This window comes from Periplaneta americana, chromosome 5 (assembly GCF_040183065.1).
Source record: "Periplaneta americana isolate PAMFEO1 chromosome 5, P.americana_PAMFEO1_priV1, whole genome shotgun sequence".
Taxonomy (NCBI): domain Eukaryota; kingdom Metazoa; phylum Arthropoda; class Insecta; order Blattodea; family Blattidae; genus Periplaneta; species Periplaneta americana.
Window position 1 is genome coordinate 59,087,687 of NC_091121.1, and position 26,264 is coordinate 59,113,950.

The following is a 26,264-nucleotide window of genomic DNA, read 5'->3' on the forward strand; positions in this document are numbered from 1 at the left end:
ACCATTACGCTACAGACACCTAGTATAGTATATTGCTAATTCTATCTAGAAGCTTTTGAAATGATGACATAGACATGCAAAAATACGAAAAAAAAAAACTTTTTATCATCCTGATGTAGGCTAAATCATCAAGCAAGGTATGGAATAGTCCTCGATTCAGTCTTTCCAAAACTAATGGATGAACCCAGACTCTTCTTATATTTTTACGTCTATACTTTCTCCGTATGAGCAAATTGCCAAAAGTATATCTCCGTCTACGTCCATGTTCACTGGAAGACTGAAAAATTCTCTACAAAAATTTAGTGTATTAAGCAACGCCACTAACGCACGTTCGCAGCACCACTAAAGTGGCCTCCATTTAAACCCATTATTCACAAGCAGCAGCGCTTTAGCGGCGCTTCTAAAAGTGGCCTCGTCTGAAGGGACTCTTTATTGATTGATCTGTATACATATATCTCTATCTGTGTACCTAGGTAGGCTTGTTTATTTCTCGATAAGGAGTCAGATGATGCCAAGCGAACCAGAGTTTACCACTCCTTATCCGAAATGTGGCTAAGTCTGGTGTTTCTGCACCTGGTAGTCCACGCGCTGGGCTACAACGTGTCTCCTCGAGATGCTATTGTGTTTCAGGATCCTGCTTCCCAGCCAGAAGGATACTTTGGCTTCTCCGTAGCCCTACAGAAGCATTGGTAAGTTTCCAAAATTTGTACAAAACTGCATAAACGGCTACTGAATTTCTCTTGCTTCAACATTTCAGAGTGATTCACAGTTAATGTTTATTGTTTTTTGATGTGAAATATTCTGCATGCAGTTACTTTAAGACAACATGGAGTGCTGTCATCGGTTATAGGCGACAATCTGGATATTCGAAAAATTCAACTAAAACTCCAATTCATAAAACTTCGATTACATAGCCTCTGTGTGATCTATTGGTTACCAAGCTAGTCGTTGATTGAAAACTTTTTCTCGGCAGTATAAGTGTGACTTTCAAGGCAACTAGATTAATTCTAAGTAAGAATAAATTGAAAACATTTTCACAGAACATAAAGTTTCACCTTCAATGCAATTAGTCCAATTCAGCTTATAAGTAAGTATAAATTAAAAAATTTTTTCTCAGAAAATGAGAGTTTGAACTTCAAGGTGACTAGTCTAATTGTGAGTAAGTATAGGCTTAATTTGAAAACTTTTTCTCAGAAAATGAAAGTTTGTCCTAGGCAACTAATCTTATAAGTAAGATTGTCCTTCTTTCTTTCTTTCTTTCTTTCTTTCTTTCTTTCTTTCTTTCTTTCTTTCTTTCTTTCTTTCTTTTTTCCTGTCCTTCTTTCTTTCTTTCTTTTTTCCTACCTTTCTTTCTTTCTTCTTCTGGTTTCTTTTGTCTTTATTTTTCTTTCTTTCTTTATCTTTTTTCTTCTTCTGTTTAACCTTTTTCTAAATAAAATTGTAATACATTTATATGTTATATTTTAGTTTGTGTTGACTAATATCAAGGTGGGAAAAACTTTCACTGATAAAATTACAAAATGTTTACAAATGATAGAAATTGTAAACATTGGAATAAAAGCGAGTTTATTCTATTGAGATTGATAATATGTAAATCACTTACCTGCACGTTTTTTCCAAAGAACGGAAGGATAGACAAAATTGGATAATAAAACAAGTTGTGAAATGTTGAACTAAAAATAAAATTCATAGAAAACTAATAATATTGTAAGCTACAGAAAGAATTGATTATAGCATGTGACTAGGACGGATAATTTTTATGCCTTGTTTTCACTGATTATTGTAACAAATTATTAATAGTACCCAATAGTCATTATTCCAACCTAAGTCTTTAAATGCGTATAATATTATAATAATTTGAATGAGAGATATTGCAGGTACGTGATCAGTTTAGCAGAAGTGGTGTAATTGTTTAAAATAAAATTCCGTGCAATATTGAAGTCAGTTTATTTATTTTTTACTTGGTTACTTAACGACGCTGTATCAACTAGTAGGTTATTTAGCGCCGGTGAGATTTGTGATAGCGGGATGGTATTTGGCGAGATGAGGCAGAGGATTCGCCATAGATTACCTGACATTCGTATTACTGTTGAGGAAACCCTCGGAAAAACCCAACTAGGTAATCAGCTCAAGCAGGAATCGAACCGGCGCCCGAGCGCAACTCCGTATTGGCATATAAGCGCCTTAGCCGACTGAGCTACGCCGTCAGTTTATTAAACACAATGTGTAACACAAATATTACAGTTGTGTTTTGTATGTATAAGTGTGCGAGTCTGTTCCTACAGTACTATCACTCTTGTCTTCCATCCAGGCGACCCGCATTCGATCCTCGATCATGTCTGGATGAAATTTGTGACGGGAAAAAGAGACGTTGCAGAGAGTATTCTCAGGATAATCCCGTTTCTCTTTTATATTCCATCAATACTCTCAACTTACCTCTCATACCACTTATCATGTCCACCATTGTGGAGTAACAGCTTGTCTGACCGTGAAACGAGCGGATCTGGATCAAAATCCTTGTTGGGACAAGTTACCTAGTTGAGGTTTTCTCCGGGGTTATCCCTCAACCCATTAAGAGGAAATCCTGAATTGATTTCAACTCTGGATTCTGGACTCATTTCGCTGTCATTATCACCTTCATTTCACTCAGACGCTAGATAACTGTCACAGTTGGTAAAACGCCGTAAAATAAAGTAATAATCTATCTATGACTTGAGGCTTTCCCGGCGTTTGATATAGAATAACTCTTCTCGGGTTCTCAGCCAGGTGAGTTGGAGATTGGCTTCCAAGCTTTCGACGGCTAGCTCTGCCATCTTCTTCAGGGATGAAGCTTGGAAGCTAATCTCCAACTCACCTGGCTGAGAACCTGAGAAGAGTTATTCTATAATAATCTATCGTATGTAATAGTAAAAACAGGCTGGGGTGATTACTGGTTGTAGTAAGGTTTTATGAGGCTCTGGATTCAGGCTTGTCAGTAGCCGACGGAACCTAACCTACCTGGGTAAAGGGGTTCAGTAAGAATGGCCTGCCTGTTAGCATCGGATTCACGAATGTCACCCGGGCCATTTATTGGATGTTGAGCGAACAATGAGCTTAATCGGCCTATGTGCAAGAATTCATATTGGGCCACAGCGTCAGCCATGTTTACTTTGTAGTATGGTCCGACTTATATTACAGATGTTTTGGTTGTATTCATATATCCTTCTTTCTCTGTGTAAAATCATACCATGAGTAATTACTAGGCTTAGAGACTTCGGACCCAATAGAGCAGTTCAGTGGGAAATCCGCATAACGGCGTACTGAATATAGTGGTAAAGCGTACAGTGGGTGGGGGTACTGTAGAATGAATGTCAACAAATATGCAGAGAAAAACGCTCTGAATTTGAAGGTTCTGACGAATAATTTGGTTTTTATACAAACCTATTTTCAAACTGTGTCTGAAACTATAACACGGTTAGAAAAGTCAGAGCAAGAGATGCCGAAAGCCCTCAAATTAATTGAGGAAATGGCACAGAGAATTAATGAGACACCAAGTACACCGGTTACTGTACGAGTAAAACAGAAGTGGAAATCAATTTTATGTAAAAATAACGGATATGGAATATTATGTAATATAAACAGCAAATTAGTGGATATAGAGTCATACGAGAATAAAGGACCGTCTCTTAGAGACTGCAATGATGTTAGGTTTTTTCGTTTTGCTCCTATCACGTCATGCGAAGTAGAGCTCAGCTTTTCACAGTACAAACTGTGTATGGCAGATAACCGAAAAAAATTTACGTTTCAGACAATGAGAATGTATCTCGTAGTACATTGCAATTCGGTACTGTAACTGCACTTCCTAAAGACGACCATTAGGATAAATGAAGAAATTAAAATTGCTACATGTTTATTTCCAACCTTAACACTGTGTATAATTAAACACAAATGCTTATAAAAGACAGGAGAATAAATGCTTTTAATATTATTTTGACACTCATTGTGTAATGTACATATATTTACTTTCAGAATGTACATATGTGTGTTTCCCCATAGTACCGTACTCTATTCTAAATAGCAACGTTGTTACCTCAACACATCTCTATCTTTCACTACCTGCAGCGAGTCAACAACCTATAGTACATGCACAGTAAACTTATTATATCGGGTCCCAAGTCTCGAAGCCTGGTAATTACCATCCGAGTTAACATTTCACTTTGAGAAAATTTGAGTGATCGTTATAATTTTCTGTGTTGATATTGGTACGCATTTTGTTCCCTACCATTCTTACAGGCTGCTGGTTGGGGCGCCGCGAGCCAACTCCTCTCATCCTGACATCGCGCAGCCGGGCGTGTTGTATCAGTGTCCACTGGACGGGGCTGCGTCCTGCTCAGCGCAGCTACTAGACGCTGCAGGCAACGACCGAAACGATACGCTTCAGTACCAGCAGCACAAGGACGGCGCCTGGGTGGGTGGCGCCCTCGACCAGTTGGGCTCCCGTATTGTGGTGAGTGTCGGGACAGGGTTTCGCTTTCACATGCATAGTGCGTCATTTCTCAATAATTGGCTTCGTTTCTGCAGGTATGTGGATCTCGATGGACCAACTATTATTATACAAAGGACAACAATACCTATGTGAACGGGATCTGCTACATCACGAATGTCAACCAGTCCGCTTCCCAAGCGGAGAAGATGCTGCCACTCCTCGCCAGGATAAGTGAGTATGGCCGAACATTCTCTTCCCACTGATTAGTGAAAATGTCTTATTTTTTATGTAGAACTAAGTCATTCTTCTCATTAGGTGTAGGAGGGGGTAAGTTAGGAATTGACTTTCACATTATGAATACAATCCCTTTGGTTCTCCTTGTGCTTCCCTTGATCTCCTTGTCTTCCCTCAGTTCTAGTTGTTTTCCTCTTGGTCTCTTTGTATTCCCCCAGTTCTCCTTTCAATACCTTGGTTCTCATTGCATTACCCTTGTTCTTTTATTCCCTATGTTCTCCTTGCATTTCCTCTGTTCTTCTTGTATTCTCCTTGTCATCCTTTCTCCATTTGTTATCCTTAGATTCCTTTTTTTCTTCTTGTATTCCCGTACTATTCTTATATTCTTCCTTTGTTATCTGTATATTCCCCTTGTACTTCTTGAATTCCTCTTGTTCTGCCTACATTCCCTTGTTCTTCTACCGCGTGCTGTTCATCAATCCTTCTATGTAAAGATACGCAGCATAGTAAAGCTCTTCACTTGTCGACAGGTGATCGCATCTATAGTGAGTAACAAAAACATTCGGACATCCGTCAACTAACAATTCAATGCCATATATTTACATATAAATATATAAAAAATAAGCTTTTCTTATTTTTTCCCTAAAAGTATCCCATTTCATATAAACATTTTCAACACAACAATTCCAATTAACTTAATCTTCTTCCAATTATTAAAACATAAAAGAAAACATTTCATTTCTAATACTAACAAAAATATTCGGACACTTTTTAAAAACAAAGAATACTATTTCATCTCGTTATTATTAGTACATTGTAGGATCACCCTTCTGTTTAATAACTTCTTTCAGTCGGCGTGGCATGCTATGTACTAATTTTTTTGTTATGTCTATAGGAATTTTCACTCATTCTTCTTGAAGTCTTGCTTTTAGCTCTTCTTTAGAAGAAATAGGCCTTGATCCAACCCTCCTGTCAAGTTCTTCCCATAAATGTTCAATAGGGTTCAAATCCGGCGATTGTGGAGGAGGATGAAGCACTTTAGGGCATTTGTAGAGCAGAAATTCTTGTACAATATAGGAGTTATGCTTGGGATCGTTGTTCTGGTAAAACATAAATTCCTTTTCAATTCCAAACTTTTCTGCACTTTTCACTAAATTATGTTGCAGGAGGTGTAGATAGTCTTCCTTCTTCATGAGATCCTCGATGAACAGCAATTCACCAACCCCAGAAGCTGACATGCACCCCCATATCATCACATTTCCTCTACCATATTTAACAGTAGCTCGCAAATTCTTGGTTTTCATTTCCTCCTTAGGCTTTCTCCTGACCATTTGTCTACCATCGCTGCTAAAAACATTGAATTTGCTCTCATAAAAAAGAGCTTTTCCCACCAATCTTCGCCTTTATTTTCATATTCTTTAGCAAACTGAAGTCGTTTACGTCTGTTCCTTTCACAAACATAAGGCTTTTTTCGTGCTATTCTTCCGTTGTAGCCCCGTTTATGTATTGCCCTCTTAATTGTTTGGGCATGCACTTTTTTACCCGTAGCCGATTCAATTTCAGAAGCTAACTTCGGGGCACTTATACGAGGGTTATTTTTAATCTGTCTGATAATAAGAGATTCTTCTCTGTCTGTGAGGACTTTTCGGCGACCTGTTTGCTTTCTCAGCTCTATTCTGTCCTCGTTTTTATATCTGAGAATTATGTCAGACACTGTACTTCTCTTCATCTGAAGTAAATTTGCAATGTTTCGAATGGTTTTCCCTTTTTCGTGATGGAATATCACTAACTGCCTCTGATTAAATATTTTTTGCTTACCTTTACGCCCCATTTTGTGTTCCGTCTTGCTCAAACGACAGCACAAGTAAGACTAAGTACTCTCGCATATTATTGAAACTCGGTACCTCCACCTACTTTGTAATGTAAGTAATCAACAGGGGTGTAGAATAGGTACAACAGGACTGTCCGAATATTTTTGTTACGCAGAAAATTGTATATTTGTTTATTTTTATATAAATATATTAACATACCATTACATTAGCAAGCTCTTTTTATGCCCATTTTAAGCAAATTGGTTTATTTGACGTAACCGCAAGCGTAATTTCTGCGTTTTTGCAAACATGTTTAGTAACATAAACATAAACATTTGGAATATTAAGTGTCCGAATAATTCTGTTATTCACTGTATGTAGTTCTACGAAAAGATATGCAGCATAGTAAAGCTATTCACCTGTCGACAGGTGATCGCATCCATATGTAGTTCTACGTAAAAATATGCAGCACAATAAAGAAAGCTATGCAGTTGTAGATTTGTGTTTGTGTGTGTGCGTGTGCGCGTAGTTGAAGAATGGGTGCGAAACTTCTGTTCCTTATTTGAATGGGTGGCTGAAAGTGAGCCTCTTTCCTGTGCTTCAGACCAGACCTTCATGAAGACGACGTACTTGTATGCTTTCGCACAGATGGGTTTCTCCGCGCACTTCGTCGAGGGGGACGGAGGACTGGTGTTGGGCGCGCCAGGGGTGCTAGACTGGACCGGAACTTTGCTGCGTTTCGATGCGGGCGATTTCGCCCACCCCACAGTGCCCAACCCTTATAAATTGGAACTGACTCAGTACGGCTATCTGGGCTATTCGCTGGCGTCCGGACGCTTCGTGAACAGGACGCTGTACGTGAGCGGCGCACCCCGAGCCGGCGCCGCCTTTCAGGGCAGAGTGTACGTGCTGGACGTGAGGAACGACGCGCTGAACGTGGTGGCGACTGTGAGCGGGTCGCAGACTGGAGAGTACTTCGGCGCGGCCCTTGCAATCGCCGACGTCAATGGCGATGGCCTGCCCGACGTGTTAGTGGGGGCGCCGCTCTACGGCACGGAGAAGCACTGGAATCGCGGGCGACTCATAGTGCACCTGGCAAAGCAAGAGAAAGGAAAACTGTCGTTCACGGACTCGTACTACCTGGACGGCCCGCGACGGGCGGGGGCGCAATTTGGAACTGCAGTGGCGGCTCTTGGTGATCTCGATAAGGACGGCTATGAGGGTGAGTCCTACTGCACTGAAACACTTATGGCCCTTTTCTTCAAGTATTGTTAGAAAATTTTATGATTGTTGAATTCTAAACAGTTTGTTAAATATAGTTTTTTTTTTGTTTTCAACACTAGTTTGGCTTAACAGATTGCTAACTGTTTGTTTACTTTAAGTGTAGAATTTTAGACAGGTAACTCATTTGACAAATAGTTAAATATAGAGGATGACACCACAACTGTCTAAACAAAAGTTGTGGAAATAATATTTTGTGTCTTTCTTTATGGAATGTTAAGTAGTCTCTATGACTGGTAATATATCATTAAAGATATACTACTTTGGAATGTTTAATAGATCAATACTGATATAGGACAAATAGTCTTTAAAAGTGAATTGGTTTTCTTATTGGCTGCTTATTTGATGCTGAGCTATTGCTATTGAATATTTTAACAAATGTGGTAACTAGAAATGATGATTTCTATGCATGATACTCAATTGATGACACGATACAGATTTTCCAAGTAAATAGTCCTCAACATTTTTTTTAAGAAATTGAACCAGACTTGAATATCCTACAAACAGAAATAGGCCATTTACTCCAATTCAGCAGCTACTAGCGTATTATTATTATAAATTATTGAAATAATTTTAGTTTTGTCTTTCAAATATGCAGAAATTTGATCCGAACAAATGTAACGTTTCGTGCTGCAAAGGAATTTTTCAATGTTACATTTGTTTGGGTCAAATTTATGCACATTTGAAGGACAAAACTAAAATTATTTCAATACATTATTATCATAATACATTGGTCTATTAAATTGACTGAGCATATTGGGGATTAAATCATGGTTTTCCTAAAACACTCTATGAAACGTTTCATATAAAACAATTTATCTCGAAAGGGAAGCAAAATCGACTAAATTGTATTAAACTTTTTTGTTTGAAATATCTCAAAGAATAACACTCTGAAATTAATGACATTACTTACGGTTCATTCTGTATAAATATTTCCTTGAATGATTATTTATATTTCGTTAGCACCACGATTGCATATTTACTGTTACTGCTTTTAGTATGCAAGCTTATGGATCCCGCTCATTGTGTTGCAGACTTCGTCGTGGGAGCGCCCTATGAAGATGCAGGCGTCATATATGTTTACCATGGGTCAGGACACGTCCCCAGGCAAGCGTCGCAACGTATCCCCTCCGCTAGCGTTCAGCAGGGTCTCAGAGGTTTCGGTATCAGTTTCTCACGCGGAGTCGACGTCGACGACAACGGCGTCACAGGTTAGGGGCGCCACGACCCACTCCACAGTCTAGTAATTAATACGCACGCGAAGATAAAACTTTAGCATGGCTCAATTTCAAGGAGTCTGAGTTTAAAGTCAGCATAGATCATGTTTGTTTGTCTATTGTCAACGTGAAATTCTGTGTTGTGTTAAATAGAGGCCGGCAGTGTCAGGTCTGAAAAATTGCAAAAGTGAGCTAACAAAGAAACCGTCTTAATTTTTAATTTCGAGAAACCACACATAAGCAAAGAAGACGAGTTAGCCTATATCTAGAGACAGATGAAATATCAATTAACTACAATATCGCGAATGTCAGTTTCTAAATCTATTTTTACCAGTAAGACGAATAAATTAAAACATTTATAAATATTAACTATTGCTTCTTTTGTTTTGAATCTTAACAAAACTCAGACTTAAGAGCGGATTCCTTAAACCGGAAAAGGTCATACCCTAAATTTTCAGTAACTAAACGCAATTCTTAGAAGAAATTCTTGGAGAAAGGAAGATTTCACAGCGATTTTTATTTGAAAGATTCCTCTATCTAATCTCCCACCCCAGGTGATTTCCTGTTTACCAACTCAACCCAAGAAAGCAATTGATGACATAAAGAAATCATATAAAAAATTACAAGTCCGTGCCACGAGAAAATTTAATTGAAGTGTTCAAAATGGAATAAAAAGGTTTTGAAATTTGTCTCCGTGCAAAACATTTTCAACATTCCTTGCGAGGCTATGTGTAACAGCTAAATATTTATTATTTATTTATTTATTTAATGCAGGGGTAATGGACAAATGTCATTAACCTTTCAATGACCAAAAGCAAACTAAACAGAGTATATACAAGGCAAATGCAAGAGTACAATTTAAAAATAAATGATTTAGAAATTCTTTCTCTGGACTCTCAGTATCTGTCCACAAAACTGCTAGCTGAGAGTGATGAGCAAAGTTTGATGTTATTAGCTAAATATTATCTATCTATCTATCTATCTATCTATCTATCTATCTATCTATCTATCTATCTATCTATCTATCTATCTATCTATCTATCTATCTATCTATCTATCTATCTATCTATCTATCTATCTATCTATCTATCTATCTATCTATCTATCTATCTATCTATCTATCTATCTATCTATCTATCTATCTATCTATCTATCTATCTATCTATCTATCTATCTATCTATCTATCTATCTATCTATCTATCTATCTATCTATCTATCTATCTATCTATCTATCTATCTATCTATCTATCTATCTATCTATCTATCTATCTATCTATCTATCTATCTATCTATCTATCTATCTATCTATCTATCTATCTATCTATCTATCTATCTATCTATCTATCTATCTATCTATCTATCTATCTATCTATCTATCTATCTATCTATCTATCTATCTATCTATCTATCTATCTATCTATCTATCTATCTATCTATCTATCTATCTATCTATCTATCTATCTATCTATCTATCTATCTATCTATCTATCTATCTATCTATCTATCTATCTATCTATCTATCTATCTATCTATCTATCTATCTATCTATCTATCTATCTATCTATCTATCTATCTATCTATCTATCTATCTATCTATCTATCTATCTATTCAGTCAGTCATTTATTTCTTTGTTTAATTATTTATCTACTTATTTATTTATTTATTTAGCCAAAGAGAATGATAAACATTTTAAGCTTTTTAGCTGATTTTCTGTCTAGTGCGAAGGGTATTTTTTTTATAACTCTCGACGTAAGTATTAAAGACGCACGCCCATGTTACAGACTTCGCTGTGGGCGCGTACCAGTCGGGTCATGCCGTAGTTCTTAAGACGCTGCCAGTGGTCACTTGCGAGGCGACACTTTCCTCTAGCTCCGGCAGCATTGGCCTGGACACCACCGGCTTCAACGTCACGAGCTGTGTGGCCTGCAGCTCTAAATTCGCATCTTCGAAACTGGGTAAGCCTCAGCAGCAAACCTTTTCATACTAATACCTCATGCAGCATTGGAGAAATTCGAGGAAAATTTCCAGTTTTTCTGAGAAATTTTGCTATTGTAAAACAGAGAAAGGATAAAGGGAAGTACTGAAGATTTTACCCAAAATTAGTAGAAATTTCATAGTCTCAGAATGTGTTACAGTTTATAACTTACTATAAACAGCACAGTATCTTTCAGAAAATACAAAAATTAAATTAGGTTACGAATATTTAAACTTCAACTGTGTAATACACTTCAGTTCACTTTATAGTAATTATAGTCATCTATACGTTAAAGCAAACGTCGTATATCAATATGACCGCTAGCTATCTACAGAGTCCTCCGTATATGACGCTACGTTCCATCCCACAGTGCGCCTGAAGTTTAACGGCGTTTGTTGGGCGTACAGTTCACCTCAATCTGTTGTGAGCTACTGAAGGAATTACTCATTCGTATGTAATTTAATGTAAGCTACTGTATTTTTCTAATTGAAAACACTGAAGGGATTAGTCATTCGTGCATTGTGTAGCCCAAACGATTGTGTTTTTACTAATTGTTTGAAAATACTGAAGGGATTACTGTTTGGTGCGTAGTTTATTGCAAGCGACTGTGTTCTTCTAATTGACTGAATATGGTGTATAGAGTATATATATATATATATATATATATATATATATATATATATATATATATATATATATATATATATATCATATTTTAGCAAGTTTTTGTAGTTTCAAGTTATGCAAAAATATCCGAAAAGGCATTTCGAATATTTCGCAAGAAGAGATTAGTCGACTATTTCAGACAAATCTTCGGGTATTTTAAAAATGCACTGAAGCAGGACACTTTGAACATCTTTTGTGGTCCTTTAAACGGGTTTTAGAAACTAAAATTACTATCGTACAAACGTAGATATTGTAATAACTGTGTGGGGCGTATAACAGAACATTCCGCTGATCTCGCAATAAGAGGAAAACGTCAAAGACCCAGTAATCAAAATAAAAGAAACATAAATATCGCCGTAAACTATCTATAGAGTTTATCCCATATACAAATTATAAATACAAAAAAAAATGAATTCTAAATCAATAAACCGAAAGAGAAACAAATTTTTCTGTATTAACCCTTCAATTAGAAAACAAATTTATATAACTAAATAGACTTTATAATATTAGGTTCAGTCACTATTCAAATAAGATTTTTATTAATTCCGTCACAACATTATGTTCTATAAAATAAATTGCTATTATGATTTAAATATTACTTTGGACAAATATTCAAGTTTATTTAATTATTCTCATCAATTGAAGATATTGTTCCCAAAATTAGTTCAGCCTAAAATTACTGAAAATGTCATTCATTTCACAAAAGAAAAGCTTTTAATTTACTGAGTCAGATGGGAAAATAAATAATTCGTGAAATAAGTTGACTACCTACTGGACACAACTTCTTATTCCTCGTTTTCTTGGAAACTGATTGTTGCGGTTTTCTTGCAGTCCCGAAAACATTGAAAGTGGACTAAACTTTTTTGGTAACGAGTTATTCAATTGAACTTAATAATTTAAATTGTTTCATATTATAGGCCTGTTTTCACCAGAACAAGTCATAATGTAGCTAAGCTTCACCATTATGAGTAAATTTATGCTATTTGGTTGAATTAACAATTCTGAAGATATACCTGTCTCTCTTGTGCGACAAAGGACTCTAGCATTACGAGATAAATGACATATTCAAGAAAATTCGGGTGTGAGAAAAGAAATTTTATTATTCCATTGAAAAAATTTGGCAAATTTACCAAGAGGGATTACCATAACTGATCCGAAGCCATATCCCTGTCGTTCTGACTATCCTATGTTACAGACATGCTGGACATGATCTTGAAGCTGGACAATGTCTATATGCGGGTGTTGCCACGCGATATCAACTATACTGAGGCTCTGGACGGCAACAGACGACACTGCCGGGAACACAAAGTCCGCATCGAACGGTCGCTGCAGGCCTTCCAGCCCATCGACATGCGGCTTACGTATCAGCTACACACCGAACCTCGAAGTGAGTCGCTAATCACATATGGAGAACTTATTGTGTATCAGAGTAAATACGAGTATTACCGACCATTCTGTTTGTGGAGCTGCAGTTGCTTGTACTAATACACAGCACGCCTCTGTTACGTCATATATGCAGTGCGATCGCTTTCTTATTCTAGTCACAGACTGTCGTCCTTTTCCCCATAGAGTAACAACATAAGAGCGCAGCGCAGCTGTTCACGTTCCACATACAAAATGGTCACCTAGTAGGGCTGTATAGAATATATTGATAACATTAACGTATTCACTTATCGGAACTGAATAATAAGTGAAGTTCAGTTTTATTCGATAATTGGTTAAGGGTTTTCTTGATGGAACTGGCCATTCCACACGAAATTCCATTAAACACATTATGTTGTTGTTGTCCTATGGATGGATAGTACTTCCTAAAATAAGTCTGCTATATCTGGATGTTTTTTGTTTTGCCAGAGCAAGTTTCCTACTTAGAAGTAACTGATCGCTATTTGTAATAATCTGATATATTCATTCATTGATAGTATTCTGCTCAAGTAAACGTCTTTCACTGCAACCCAGCATTCTACAATTATTTTCACTATTTTCCATCTGCCTCTGTATACGATCCATATATATCTTACATACATACATACATACATACATACATACATACATACATACATACATACATACATACATACATACATACATACATACATACACACAGATACATATACATAGGGTAAAGTTGCCTAATGTGGTGATACACCTATTTCCGTGATATATTTTTCCACTGAATATCACGGGATTGGATATCTTGCTAGGAAGTTCACCGATGTCTCAAAAGTAGGTGAAATATCCACTCTTATGAGAAAGATGTCTGGCGCTATGATCGAACGGCAAAGCATTGACTGACATTCAGTTGTAAAAGGTATCACGGAATTAGGTGTATCACGACATTAGGTAACTTTACCCTACATACATACATACATACATACATACATACATACATACATACATACATACATACATACATACATACATACATACATACATACATACATACATACATACATACATACATACATACATACATACATACATAAGTGTTCTGCCCATAGGCAGGTTTTTCACTGCAAACCAAGCACTCTCCAATCTTTCCTATTTTCTGCTTTCCTCTTAGTCTCCGCATATGATCCACATATCTTAATGTCATCTATCATCTGATTTCTTCTGCCCCGAACTCTTCTCCCGTTCATAATTCCTTCCAGTGCATCCTCCTGTAGACAGTTTCTTCTCAGCCAGTGATCCATCCAATTCCTTTCTCTCTTTGTAATCAGTTTCAGCATCATTCTTCCGTCACCCACTCTTTCCAACACAACTTCATTTCTTATTCTGTCTGTCCACTTCACATGCTCCATTCTTCTCCATATCAACATTTCAAATGCTTCTAATCGCTTCTCTTCATTTCGTCGTAATGTCCATGTTTCTGCCCCATACAATATCACACTCCACACAAAGCACTTCACTAGTCTCTTCCTTAGTTCTTTTTCCAGAGGTCCGCAGAAGGTGTTCCTTTTTCTATTAAAAGCTTTCTTTGCCATTGCTGGCCTCCTTTTGACTTCCTGGCTGCGGCTCATCCATATGTCTTAATGTTGTCTATTTTCTGCCCCAAACTTTTCTTTCGTTCGTTCACCATTACTTTCAGTGCATCCTTCAGTAAGCAGCTTCTTCATAGCTAGCTAGCGACTCAGCCAATTTCTTTTTCTCTTCCTGGCCGGTTTCAGCCATTGTTAATTGTATTATGTTTTCAAAAAGTGCTTTCAATGTTTTCAAGTATGGAAGATATTTAACGTCGAAATTCAACATAGATGTGAAAGGTCAACAAATGTTTCTTGAAGTCCTCTAACATAGACAGTTCTTAATCTTCTGTATAGTTCATTTTAAGATAAAGAAATATGGGACGAGATCCATTAGACTGTCAGAGAAATCCGAAGATGTCCTAATTTTGTGTAGGGTTTTAAATTTAGAGAATCAAAATTAGGACAATCAGATGCTATTTTATGTTTACCAAGTTTGATTTAAATGCGTTTGCCCGTGAAAGTTAATTACATAGGGTAAATTAGGGTCTGTTGGACAGTCGGGCATGTTGGACACTTTGTACTTTAACGTGTTACCTCGCCACTTGTGGGCACCACCTTCTGTTAGAAGTCAATGACAGAAGTAGCCCCACTCGTGGCTACTTCCGTCATTAATTTCTAGCAGAATGTGGTGCCCACAAGTGGCGAGGTAACACGTTAAAGTACAAAGTGTTCAACATACCCGACTGTCCAACAGACCCTAATTTACCCTATTTACAACCATGTTTCAACTGTGGAGATTTAGAACATGAGTTGACAATGGCAGTGACAATAAGAAAGAAAATTAGAAGCGTAAGAAACCTAACATTTCACCCGTGAACTAGTGTCTTTGGAAGATATTTCTAGAAGGATGGCATAGACATGAGAATTCTAAATCTGTTGGTTGTTCGTTTGTCTCACACAGAGGTACATCGTCCCAAAAAAAGAGATTTCATTACGTTTGAAAAAGAAAAAAAGCGAGAAAGTTAACTTACCGGTAATCTGGTAGAACACTTAAAAGAAGGAGATAAACTATCGTCAAACGTAACCTTATCATACAGATATTTAATCCTCCTTGGTTCCTTAGCAAAGTTATGTACGTAAAAAGAAACATAGATGGGATTAATGATATCTGAAACTTATGCAATTGGCTATTCCTCCTGAACCTCCTGAGAAAAGTAGATTATTTTACTCGTAAATCAGCATTGAGAACTTTTATAAGAATATGATATGTAATAGTCCTAGTGGTCAGGGGCAGGGGCATGGGTCCGATTCTCGCTTGGGCTGATTACTTGGTTGGGTTTTTCCGATATTTTCCCCAACTGTAATGCGAATATCAGTTAATTCATGGTGAATCCTTGGCTTCATCTCGCTAGCACCAACTCTATTAATACTAAATAACCTAGTAGTTTGATACAGCGTCATTAAATAACAGACTAAAAATTGTAGTCAGGGAGGTAAGGAGTAATGATGTTTTGGTTCACAAAGAAGCTGCAGTGAACATAATTCACCATCAGTTGCTGATAACATGATCTTATTGCAGAGAAGAAGCGATTCTGCAGCCACTGTCCAGTGATCGATCCCCGCTCTCATAAGGCCGTGATACACCAGGTCTCATACGTCCGCGGGTGCAACGCCGACGACGTGTGCAATCCTGACCTCAGCATCTCGGCCGACTTCCTCAATGTTACGTGAGTAGCGCTTTGTAGTTAGCCTATTACCACTTGACGTCTGTGACATTCTTGACAATCCGCCTGCTTGTTTCAGAATGCCGTTCACCCTGGGTTCGCGTCCGGGCGTCAACATCAGCATCAAAGTGCGAAACGCTGGAGAACCAGCTTTCCGGGCCTACGTGACTGTGAAGCTACCACCAGGCGTTCCTCCTGCGCGGGTCCCTGAGATCTGCGGACACACCGATGGCTCGCTGCGATGTCTGCTCGCTAACCCAATGATCAGAGAGGCGAGGGGAGTCGTGATACTCGACGTCGACCTCCGAGACGTTGCCAGTGGCACCGAGAGTCTCGAATTTGCCCTGGACGCAACGAGCGACGGTGTGGAGGTGACGCCAGCAGACAACTCACAGCGGCTAGAGTTGAAGCTGGAGACCCGCGCCAACTTGAGCCTGACAGGGTGAGAGAGACAGCGTAACATATTTGCTAGAGGACAACAGGGTGTCATTCTAGGTTTTGCTTGAGGACGGACAAGAATTTTTTGTCAAGACCTTACAGAGAATATCACATAGCATAGTCACTCCATATTTCTTCTGAAGTTAACTATTTTCCACACTGTAAACAGGAGTAAATAGTGAACTTGACTGCTATAGTTCACTTGTCCATAAAGAAAGAATTTAAACCGAATAGCATTGTTGTTTTGAGACACAAACTTTGTTCCTTGTGACTGGTTATGCAGATAAATTGTAAAAATTAGTTTATCTAAATGTCCTATTTCGTTTGCCCATTGTAGTCAGAACTTAAATATTTCCTTTCCCACGGATGAATCCACGTACCAGATTTTTAATTTTAGAAATTTAGAAATTAATGCCGAAACGTCACCTGTAAAATCCACACCTATGTAGGCCTATAATTCAGCGCGTTTTATTGCACTTTTAAGAGTTTACAGTATTAGCTCAGACATATTGTCTTCAGAATCTTTGAATAGTTCGTTGGTTGTTAAGGAAGCTTGATGAATGTTGAATGACACTCCGTACCCAAAGCAGAACTCAACATATCCTCTGACATTCTGTAAGCAGTAAAGTAGTAATACCACGAATTCCGAAAGGCATATACAGTCTACTCCAAACAATAGAATAAAAAAGCATTGTCAATTCCCGTTTAGGACTATGACTATAGCATTCATAAATTTATTTTATACGTGAAAATATTACCATTTAATTATACAGTGGATTAAAACACCCGATTTTCTAGTCAATTTTAACGGGAAAAGACATTGTAGGTAGATACCCCATTGCCACAAAAAATTTCCTGAATTAGTCACAACAAATCCCGTCTTTTATTTCTTATGCAATATTTTACTATTAAAAGTACGTTTGGCATTGTATGGGGCAGAAACGTGGACATTACGGCGAAGTGAAGAGAAGCGAATAGAAGTATTTGAAGTGTATATTTGGAAAAGAATGAAACAGTTTCAGCATCATTCTTTCTTCACCCACTCTTTGCAGCACAGTTTCATTTCTTATTCTCTCTGTTCACTTCACTACTTCACTTGCAGAATTCCGAGTCGTGAAGAGGTGGTGCACTTCAAGCACAACTCCACAGACTTCACGCACATGTACGAAGTGCACAACCTGGGGCCTAGCCGCTTGGAGCGCGTGCATCTAGAGCTGCAAGTGCCCAGCCTCGTAGAGCTGCGACACGTGCACGCGGGTCCCGAGGGTATCGAGGTCTCCTGTGTGCGCTCGGACCAGTCGGCGCGTCTGCTCGTCGCCAGCAACGCGTCGCAGCCGGGACCTCGACGATGGCCCGCTGATCGGGTGCTCAACGTCACCTGTCTCACGTCCGGCGTCGTCTGCGTCACGGTGAACTGCAGCATCGGATCTCCCTTCGAGAGCCAGACGAGGAGCGTCGTGACGCTGGAGATGACTGCCACTTCGGAGCACCTGGGTGCGTGACACGGTTGAGTATTGATCTGTTCGGCCCTCTTAAGATGCATCTACTCGGTTCAAATTTTATTTTAACTTAATGTATGCAAGCAGTGCTTGCAATAGTGCACGAATCGCATTCAATTGCGCATGCTTTTTCTGCTAAAATGATAGCGCATGCAGCAATTGAAAGCTATTCATCACCGGTGAGTATCTTGTGCGTTATTTCGTTCAATAGCAGCATGTACGGAGCAGTTGATTTTCCATATAGGTTTTCCTACATAAACAGCAACATGGGTTCCATGACGTCATAATGCTTGCGCATGCGCATAACTGCATTTCAAACTACGCCAGGAAATCAGTTCTGAGGACAAGCCACACCTGCGAGAATTCGCAGGATCCATTTTATAATAAATTTAAAGAAATGACGCATTGCTTGATGGAATTTGCTTTTCAGAAAAGGCAACGTTCCATGTTTCCGGGAAAGTGCACAAGTACAATTGCAGAATTTGAGGCATGGAAAAACCCCATGCAGCACATCCATACCAACGTGATTCTCCCAAAGTGAATGTGTGGTGCGCACTAATGAAAGACAGGGTCGCAGGACCGTTCTTCTTCGTGGAAAAATCTGTCAACGAAGCTGTCGACAGTATTACGCTTGTAATGTTGTCAAATACATGGGCGAAGATTGAGTATAGGTTGGACATCTGTCGTGCCACTAATGGTGCTCATATCGAGGTGCTGTCAAAAATATTTTTGTTGAAAAGAAAATTTTGAGTTGCAGTTTATGTAGGAAACCCGGCATGTAAATATCTAAAGTAGTCTTCGAGTAATAAATTTCTATTTTATTATACGTTCAAGACGGACAAACTGTACTTCAATCCACATAAAGTATTTTATACGATTCAAATGTGTAAACACATTCAGCTCGTGGAGTTGAAAAATGACTTGAAGAAATACTTCTTGGTACCAAAGTTCTATGTATTAAAAAAACTGATGGTTGATGAATAGATTTCGTATGACAGGGAGTGTTAAAGATAATAGGTTAAACTTCTGCGTACTGTATATTGCTGACTGAAGAATGTGTTAGCATTTCTTATCGTCCAGGAATTTCCTATACAAAAAGTCGCTTCGAGTCTTTCCTAGCAAGCAATAATCTCTTATAGCTCTGTATGCTGTCGTAATCTTCCGGTGCCCAAAGTGCATTCTTCTCTGTTGTTCCACTGTCCTTCTTGGCGATGTTTACTTTATATAGCGTCCGGAATTTCCTCAGATCAACTTATTTTCGGCCTTCCCTTTTTCTTTCTTTCCGGTGATACACAGATCAATATCTGTTTCGGCAATCTATCATTGCTCGTGCGCTGAACAAATCTTACTATTTCAGCTGATTGGTTTCTATTTCCTTTATAATGCCCTTCATATTTAGCACGCTCATTTCTCTCCTATTATGTCATTTCTAATTTTCTCACGTCTAGATGTTTCTTTTAAATCTATTTGGGATTTGTCAGACTTCTGAAGTCTAAGTCAATACGTCTTTTTGAAGCACAAGTCAATATGCCTTTTGTTATTGTACTAAACATTTGAAATTTTATAATTGTAGTTATAGTTATATATTTATTTCAAATTATAGAATTCAAAGCATTTATTTCTTTACGGGATTGAGCGATTTGTTCTTCCATTTCTCTGCTATGTGTACAACCGCTGTCAATTTTAAATCTCAAATATTTAAATTCAGAAACCGATTTTGATATAATTTTCTTACCTATTTGAAGATCACTTGATCAATTCCCCATACATAGTTAGGTATATTCTGTTTTATCTATATGGATTTCTAGAGCCCATTTAAAATATCCTTCGGAATATATATTATATGTCTTTCTCGTGTTAAATTTTACATTACCTGGTTAACATGTCTCAGCCTGTTATGGGCCATTTTCAGAACTGGTCAACCAAAACACCAGAAACTAAACACACTAGAACAATACGAAATATATAGACACACAAAAACACATCCAAATGGAATTCTCAACACACAACTCAATTTCAGAACACACACACTCTTTCACTCTACATTACACCACACGAACACACCCCTACAGGAAACACAAACAAAAGACGCCAAGACCAGTACCAACCAGTTCTGAAAATGGCCCATAACAGGCTGAACCATGTTAACCAGGTACTGCAAAATTTAACACGAGAAAGACATATAATACATATTCCGAAGTGATATAGTGTTAAAAGTTGTGTAATCAAGATGTATAAAATATTCTCCCTTTAATTTCCTTGCCATATATTCAACGTCTTCCTTTTCTTAGATAATAATTATTTGATAACCTACATAATGGAGAGAATATTTTTATTAAAAATAATACTAAAACCATAAAAATATTAACGTGGTGCAAAACCCACAACCCTTCGTTCCAGTATGTACGCTGTGAGCAGATTGTAAGGTGTATGACTAAGAAATAGCCCTGATCTCCTACTGCTTTCGGATGGCGCTTGGTTTCACCTTCTCAGTTATGTAAAGTCCGTAAACAAACTATATCTGAAACTGGCTATTTACAACACTGTATCAACTGCATGGTTATGTAGTATCTAATTGGTGGGATGGTATTTGGTGAGATGAGCCAGAGTTTTCACCATGGGATTGCCAAACATTCATATTACATTTGGAAAAACCTTGGAAAAATTCAACTAGGTAGTCAGACCAAGACATGGGACTCCCTACTTTTTGTTGTTTTTCATTCTGATATTTTTAAGTAAGAAATGTGTTCTGTTAACCCTTAAATTGACAATGTATCCTATAAGGTACAACAGGTTAATAGGCCATATGCTATAATTAAAAAAAAATAACCAAAATTTCATAATACTATAATATTGTACAACATACAAAATATGGACATTGCGATAGTTGTTTTCTTTACAGTCCGACACGGTTTAATAAACTAATGTGAGAAATGAAGTTTTGCCAATTTAAGGGTTAATGCATAAAATCTACTAATGGTAAAGAAAGTTACTATATATAAGGTGCTGAAAAATTATAAACGGAAACTTTCAGAATACAAAGAGGATACCTAAGCATAGGAACGAATTGTCCCAAGTGCTTTATTTAAGCCTATATACGTTAACATGCTTGGGTCAGTGAAGAAAAGTTACTTAATTACTGTTACATGCTGCATGGATTACATGCCTTAATACATGTTAAAATTTAGTCCCATTAACAAACAAACATTAACAAACTCCATGAAAATGTGACGGTACTGTGCAATGTTCAGTCTGGTCGAACAAAATTGGTCCCACTATTCTATATGCGGAGACTGCGCACCAAACCACGACTTTCGTTGGGTGCATAGGTGCTTTATGAATGACTTGTGGATTTTGGACGGCACAGAAGCGTGTGTTCTGTGGGTTGACATAGCCACACAAATGGAATCATGTGATGGACAATATGCCAGAATTTTGCACAATGAACGCCTAAAATCAACTGCAATAGTTCACTCGTTTATTCTTATCTGGTTTATTCTTACATGTTGAGTTGTATCTTGAGACATTTTCAGCATTTTCTACAGAGGTTAGTAATCTCCCAAAGATAATCTTTGATATTCTAACAAATTGTGTTTTGCATCATTCTTGTTGAAATAAAGAAAGAAATGTGTTAGTTTTACATGAATCGTTCTGTATATTAAGCTGTGGTTCTTCAATTTTGTTTTTTATCCACTGTGTACACATGTACTGTTAAATGTGAAACATCAATTTATTAGGCCTATGATAATTTAAAATTTGTGAACGTACTCTTACAACTTTCAAACTGTGCGTTTACAGACGATGTGATGCAGGACCGGGATATCGTGCTCTTCTCCACTATTGGGCGTGTCAGAGTTGAAAGCCCTGACAACGCTAAAGGCATTAGGTAAGCATCCTGAAACTCGTATCCTTAAAACGACTTGCTCCTGTATGTATGTATACATGTGCTGTTATTGTTGCAGGCCAGGAGAGATCCACGTGGAAACCGCCTTCCACGGGAAGCTGAGGGAGCCTAAGATAGACCTGGCGCTGTGGGGCGGCGCCATCGGAGGGGCAGCCCTCTTGCTGCTTATACTCATTCTCATACTCTGGAAGGTGAGACCTTATCTATGTAAAAAAATCGATCTTTGCTTGTAGGTTATGAAATATTCTTTCTTGTCTAATTGGTCAGCAGTTTCATTGCAAAAAAAAATACCACAATTTATTTGAATCCTTTGTAATGCTATAGTTTTATTCAGGCTGTAAATTTGTTTAATCAAATTGAAACATTTCTTAATTTGTTTGGTTCTCGAGGATTCGTTGTTTGCCAATGACTGGATAGCAGCCTTGGAGTCACACAAATAACAGCTTTTGTAAATCCAGATGTCTTTTATAGGAAGAGAGATGCTGGTACATTATGTTTATTCAATTTCACCTTCAAAATCGCTTGTGTATTTTCAAGCTGTTTTGTAGAATGAGAATAAGTACCTGTTCCAACTCCTTCATGTTTATCCTAGAGACCCGCCTGTACAAATATGTCACCAGGAGTCTGAAGAATATCTGGTATGAGTTGTTTACAGTGTCATCAATTTTGCTGTTTCGCAGTTTTTTTTAATGCTTCCATGTTGTAAATTATGTTCGTATGCTCCAATATATGAAGGGTTCAGAGCCATAGCGGACCAAGCGCCATTTATTAAAGACGGAGAAAGCAAGGGTTAAAGTTAAGTAAATACTTACTTACTTAATTACTTACTTACTTACTTACTTACTTACTTACTTACTTACTTACTTACTTACTTACTTACTTACTTACTTACTTACTTACTTACTTACTTACTTACTGGCTTTTAAGGAACCCGGAGGTTCATTGCCGCCCTCACATAAGCCCGCCATTGGTCCCTATCCTGAGCAAAATTAATCCATTCTCTATCATCATATCCCACCTCCCTCAAATCCATTTTAATATTATTTTCCTATCTACGTCTCGGCCTTCCCAAAGGTATTTTTACCTCCGGCCTCCCAACTAACACTCTATATGCATTTCTGGATTCGCCCATACGTGCTACATGCCCTGCCCATCTCAAACGTCTGAATTTAATGTTCCTAATTATGTCAGGTGAAGAATACAATGCGTGCAGTTCTGTGTTGTGTAACTTTCTCCATTCTCCTGTAACTTCATCCCTCTTAGCTCCAAATATTTTCCTAAGCACCTTATTCTCAAACACCCTTAACCTATGTTCCTCTCTCAAAGTGAGAGTCCAAGTTTCACAACCATACAGAACAACCGGCAATATAACTGTTTTATAAATTCTAACTTTCAGATTTTTTGACAGCAGACTGGATGATAAAAGCTTCTCAACCGAATAATAACAGGCATTTCCCAGATTTATTCTGGTGTTTAATTTCCTCCCGAATATAATTTATATTTGTTACTGTTGCTCCAAGATATTTGAACTTCTCCACCTCTTCAAAAGATAAATTTCCAAGTTTTATATTTCCATTTCGTACAATATTCTGGTCACGAGACATAATCATATACTTTATTTTTTCGGGATTTACTTCCAAACCTATCTCTTTACTTGCTTCCAGTAAAATTCCCGTGTTTTCCCTAATCGTTTGTGTATTTTCTCCTAACATATTCACGTCATCCGCATAGACAAGCAGCTGATGTAACCCGTTCAATTTCAAGCCCTCTCTGTTATCCTGGACTTTCCTAATGGCATACTCTAGAGCAAAGTTAAAAAGTAAAGGTGATAGTGCATCTCCTTGCTTTAGCCCACAGTGAATTGGAAACGCATCTGACAGAAACTGATCTATACAAACTCTGCTGTACGAAAGTTAAGTAAATACCATAATTTAATGAAGATTGACATACCATTTAATTTTAATGTGCGTACTTTATCTTACTTGCTATATGTTTCGTTAAATTATGGTAATCACTTAATTTTAACTCTTGTTTTCTCCGTTTTTAATAAATGGCGCTTGGCCCACTATGACTCTGAACCCTTCATACTTCTTTATATTTACAATTTTTTTATGTAAGAATTAAATCTACGTTTTTCTGTAGGCCTAGTTGTGCTTTTAAAATGAAACGTTTATGTGCTTGGCATTCGAGAAATCTGTTAATACGTGACGTCATCCAAGCGCGCTATGTCAAGCAAGCGATAAGAGACGAGGTGTTCCGCTCAGGTTGGGGATATTTATTTATTTATTTATTTATTTATTTATTTATTTATTTATTCATTCATTCATTCATTTATTTATTCATTCATTCATTCATTCATTCATTCATTTATTACTGTGACACCCACAGGACTGATTACGAGACACTGCTCCTTGAGGAAACACATGCATACGATATAGTCGAACTTCGATAACTTGAAGTGCCTGTGGAATCTGGTAATGCTTCGAGTTAACGAAACTTCATCCTTGTCTCACTCCTCTCGTTTGCTCATTCAATTTGGACAGATTTCCCTCTGCTAGCCTAATCCTAAATTCCAAATCTCACATATACACTATATTTTCTAAAAAAAAAAAAAAAAAAAAAAAAAAAAAAAAAAAAAAAAAAAAAAAAAAAAGGAACTGATACCAATTTTTTTTCCATTTTGTACCACAATTTCTCTCTGTTAATTTAATCAAAAGCCTTTTCTAAATCAATAAAACACCAGCACATACAACCTCTTTTAGAATTTAGATATTTAGGTCTATCAATTATGCTCTTCACGGTTAGATTGTTATCACTTGTTCTTCTCTTTTCTCTGAATGCGCTCTGAAAGTCCGAGATGATATACCTCTCCATCCATGATCTTAACCTTCTTGTTAGCAGACCTGTATAAATTTTTCCTAAACACGATAACAGTGATATGCTCTTGTAGTAATTAGTATCTTTCTCATCCCCTTTCCCTTTGTAAATTGGCACAGGTATTGCTGAAGCCCGCGAATCTGGGATCCTGAACCTTTTTTGTCATTCTGTTAAACATTTTCACCAATATTTTTAACCAACTCTCCTTCCTACTAAATCTTTTCAACACTGAATGGGAATTCCATCTATTCCCGCAGATTTCTTGTTTTTTAATTTAAATATAAAGTCTCTAAGTTCCTCTAATTTAAAATCCTCATCGAGTATTTTGTTATATCTCTCGTTTATGCCCGCACCACAGGTATATGGACTCTCAGCACCCATACATTTTCTCATTAATTTATTAAAATATCTCAGCCAATCATCTTCCCCAATTTCATTCGTCTTTCTCTCCCACTTCGCCATCCGTTTAATTTCCTTTCACGCTGCTGATATATTATAATTGCTAATCAGCACAGTTAGCTTGTTAAGCTCATTATTTGGGAAAGTTTTCATTTTTTCTAAGTGTAAGTCTTTATATTCTTTTTTCAAATTTAGAAAAGCTTCTTTATCCTCTCTACTGTTACTCCCTCTCCACTTCCTATATCGCTTTTTGCTTTCCATACATTTCAAATCGTACCAACACCCCCTTGTCTATCTTCTTTTGCTCATTTGAGCTGTGCGCCATACTTCTACTAGCTCTATCAATACTATGGTAGAGTAGTTTGACTGCTTTATCAAAGTAATTATCAATTGCTTCCTGTACTCCCATTTGTAGTAATACGCTCATTTTGTCCTCTAGTAAATTAATAAAGTTAACGTTTTCCTCTTCTCTCCACATGATTTTCTTATTCCCATTCTTCATCTCTCTACCTTTTCTCTTGAGTGTTCTACTTTTAGTTCAGTTCTTAAAGCCATATGATTGCTTAACGATCGGTCGTCTATTTTAAAGTTATTTACCTTATATCTCAGATCTCCTGCTATTAACATATAATCAATCACGCTTTGGCCATTCGAACAGACGAACGTAAAATTCCCTTCGTAGTCCTCCCCGTATTTCTCATTTAACAAGTCAAAATTATCTTCTTCATAAAATGTTATTAGTTTCTTTCCTTCTTCTTTAATTACTTTATCTTTACTATTCCTAATTTTCTCATTATCCTCGTCCCAAAGAC

At 37.4% G+C, this 26,264-nt stretch overlaps 1 protein-coding gene across 1 annotated transcript in view; it reads left to right on the forward strand.

Moving 5' to 3' along the window:
- Positions 1–490: 490 nt before the first annotated feature.
- LOC138699682 (integrin alpha-PS4-like) overlaps positions 491–26,264 on the forward strand; it is a 35,695-nt gene continuing 9,921 nt past the window's right edge. The window contains exons 1-12 of the mRNA XM_069825740.1: positions 491–689; positions 4,273–4,486; positions 4,561–4,696; positions 7,115–7,732; positions 8,826–9,002; positions 10,792–10,965; positions 12,847–13,038; positions 16,191–16,338; positions 16,415–16,777; positions 17,876–18,267; positions 22,071–22,158; positions 22,235–22,367. Of these exons, the coding sequence (XP_069681841.1) occupies positions 547–689; positions 4,273–4,486; positions 4,561–4,696; positions 7,115–7,732; positions 8,826–9,002; positions 10,792–10,965; positions 12,847–13,038; positions 16,191–16,338; positions 16,415–16,777; positions 17,876–18,267; positions 22,071–22,158; positions 22,235–22,367 (2,778 nt within the window). The 5' untranslated portion in view covers positions 491–546. The remainder of the gene's footprint in view (positions 690–4,272; positions 4,487–4,560; positions 4,697–7,114; positions 7,733–8,825; positions 9,003–10,791; positions 10,966–12,846; positions 13,039–16,190; positions 16,339–16,414; positions 16,778–17,875; positions 18,268–22,070; positions 22,159–22,234; positions 22,368–26,264) is intronic.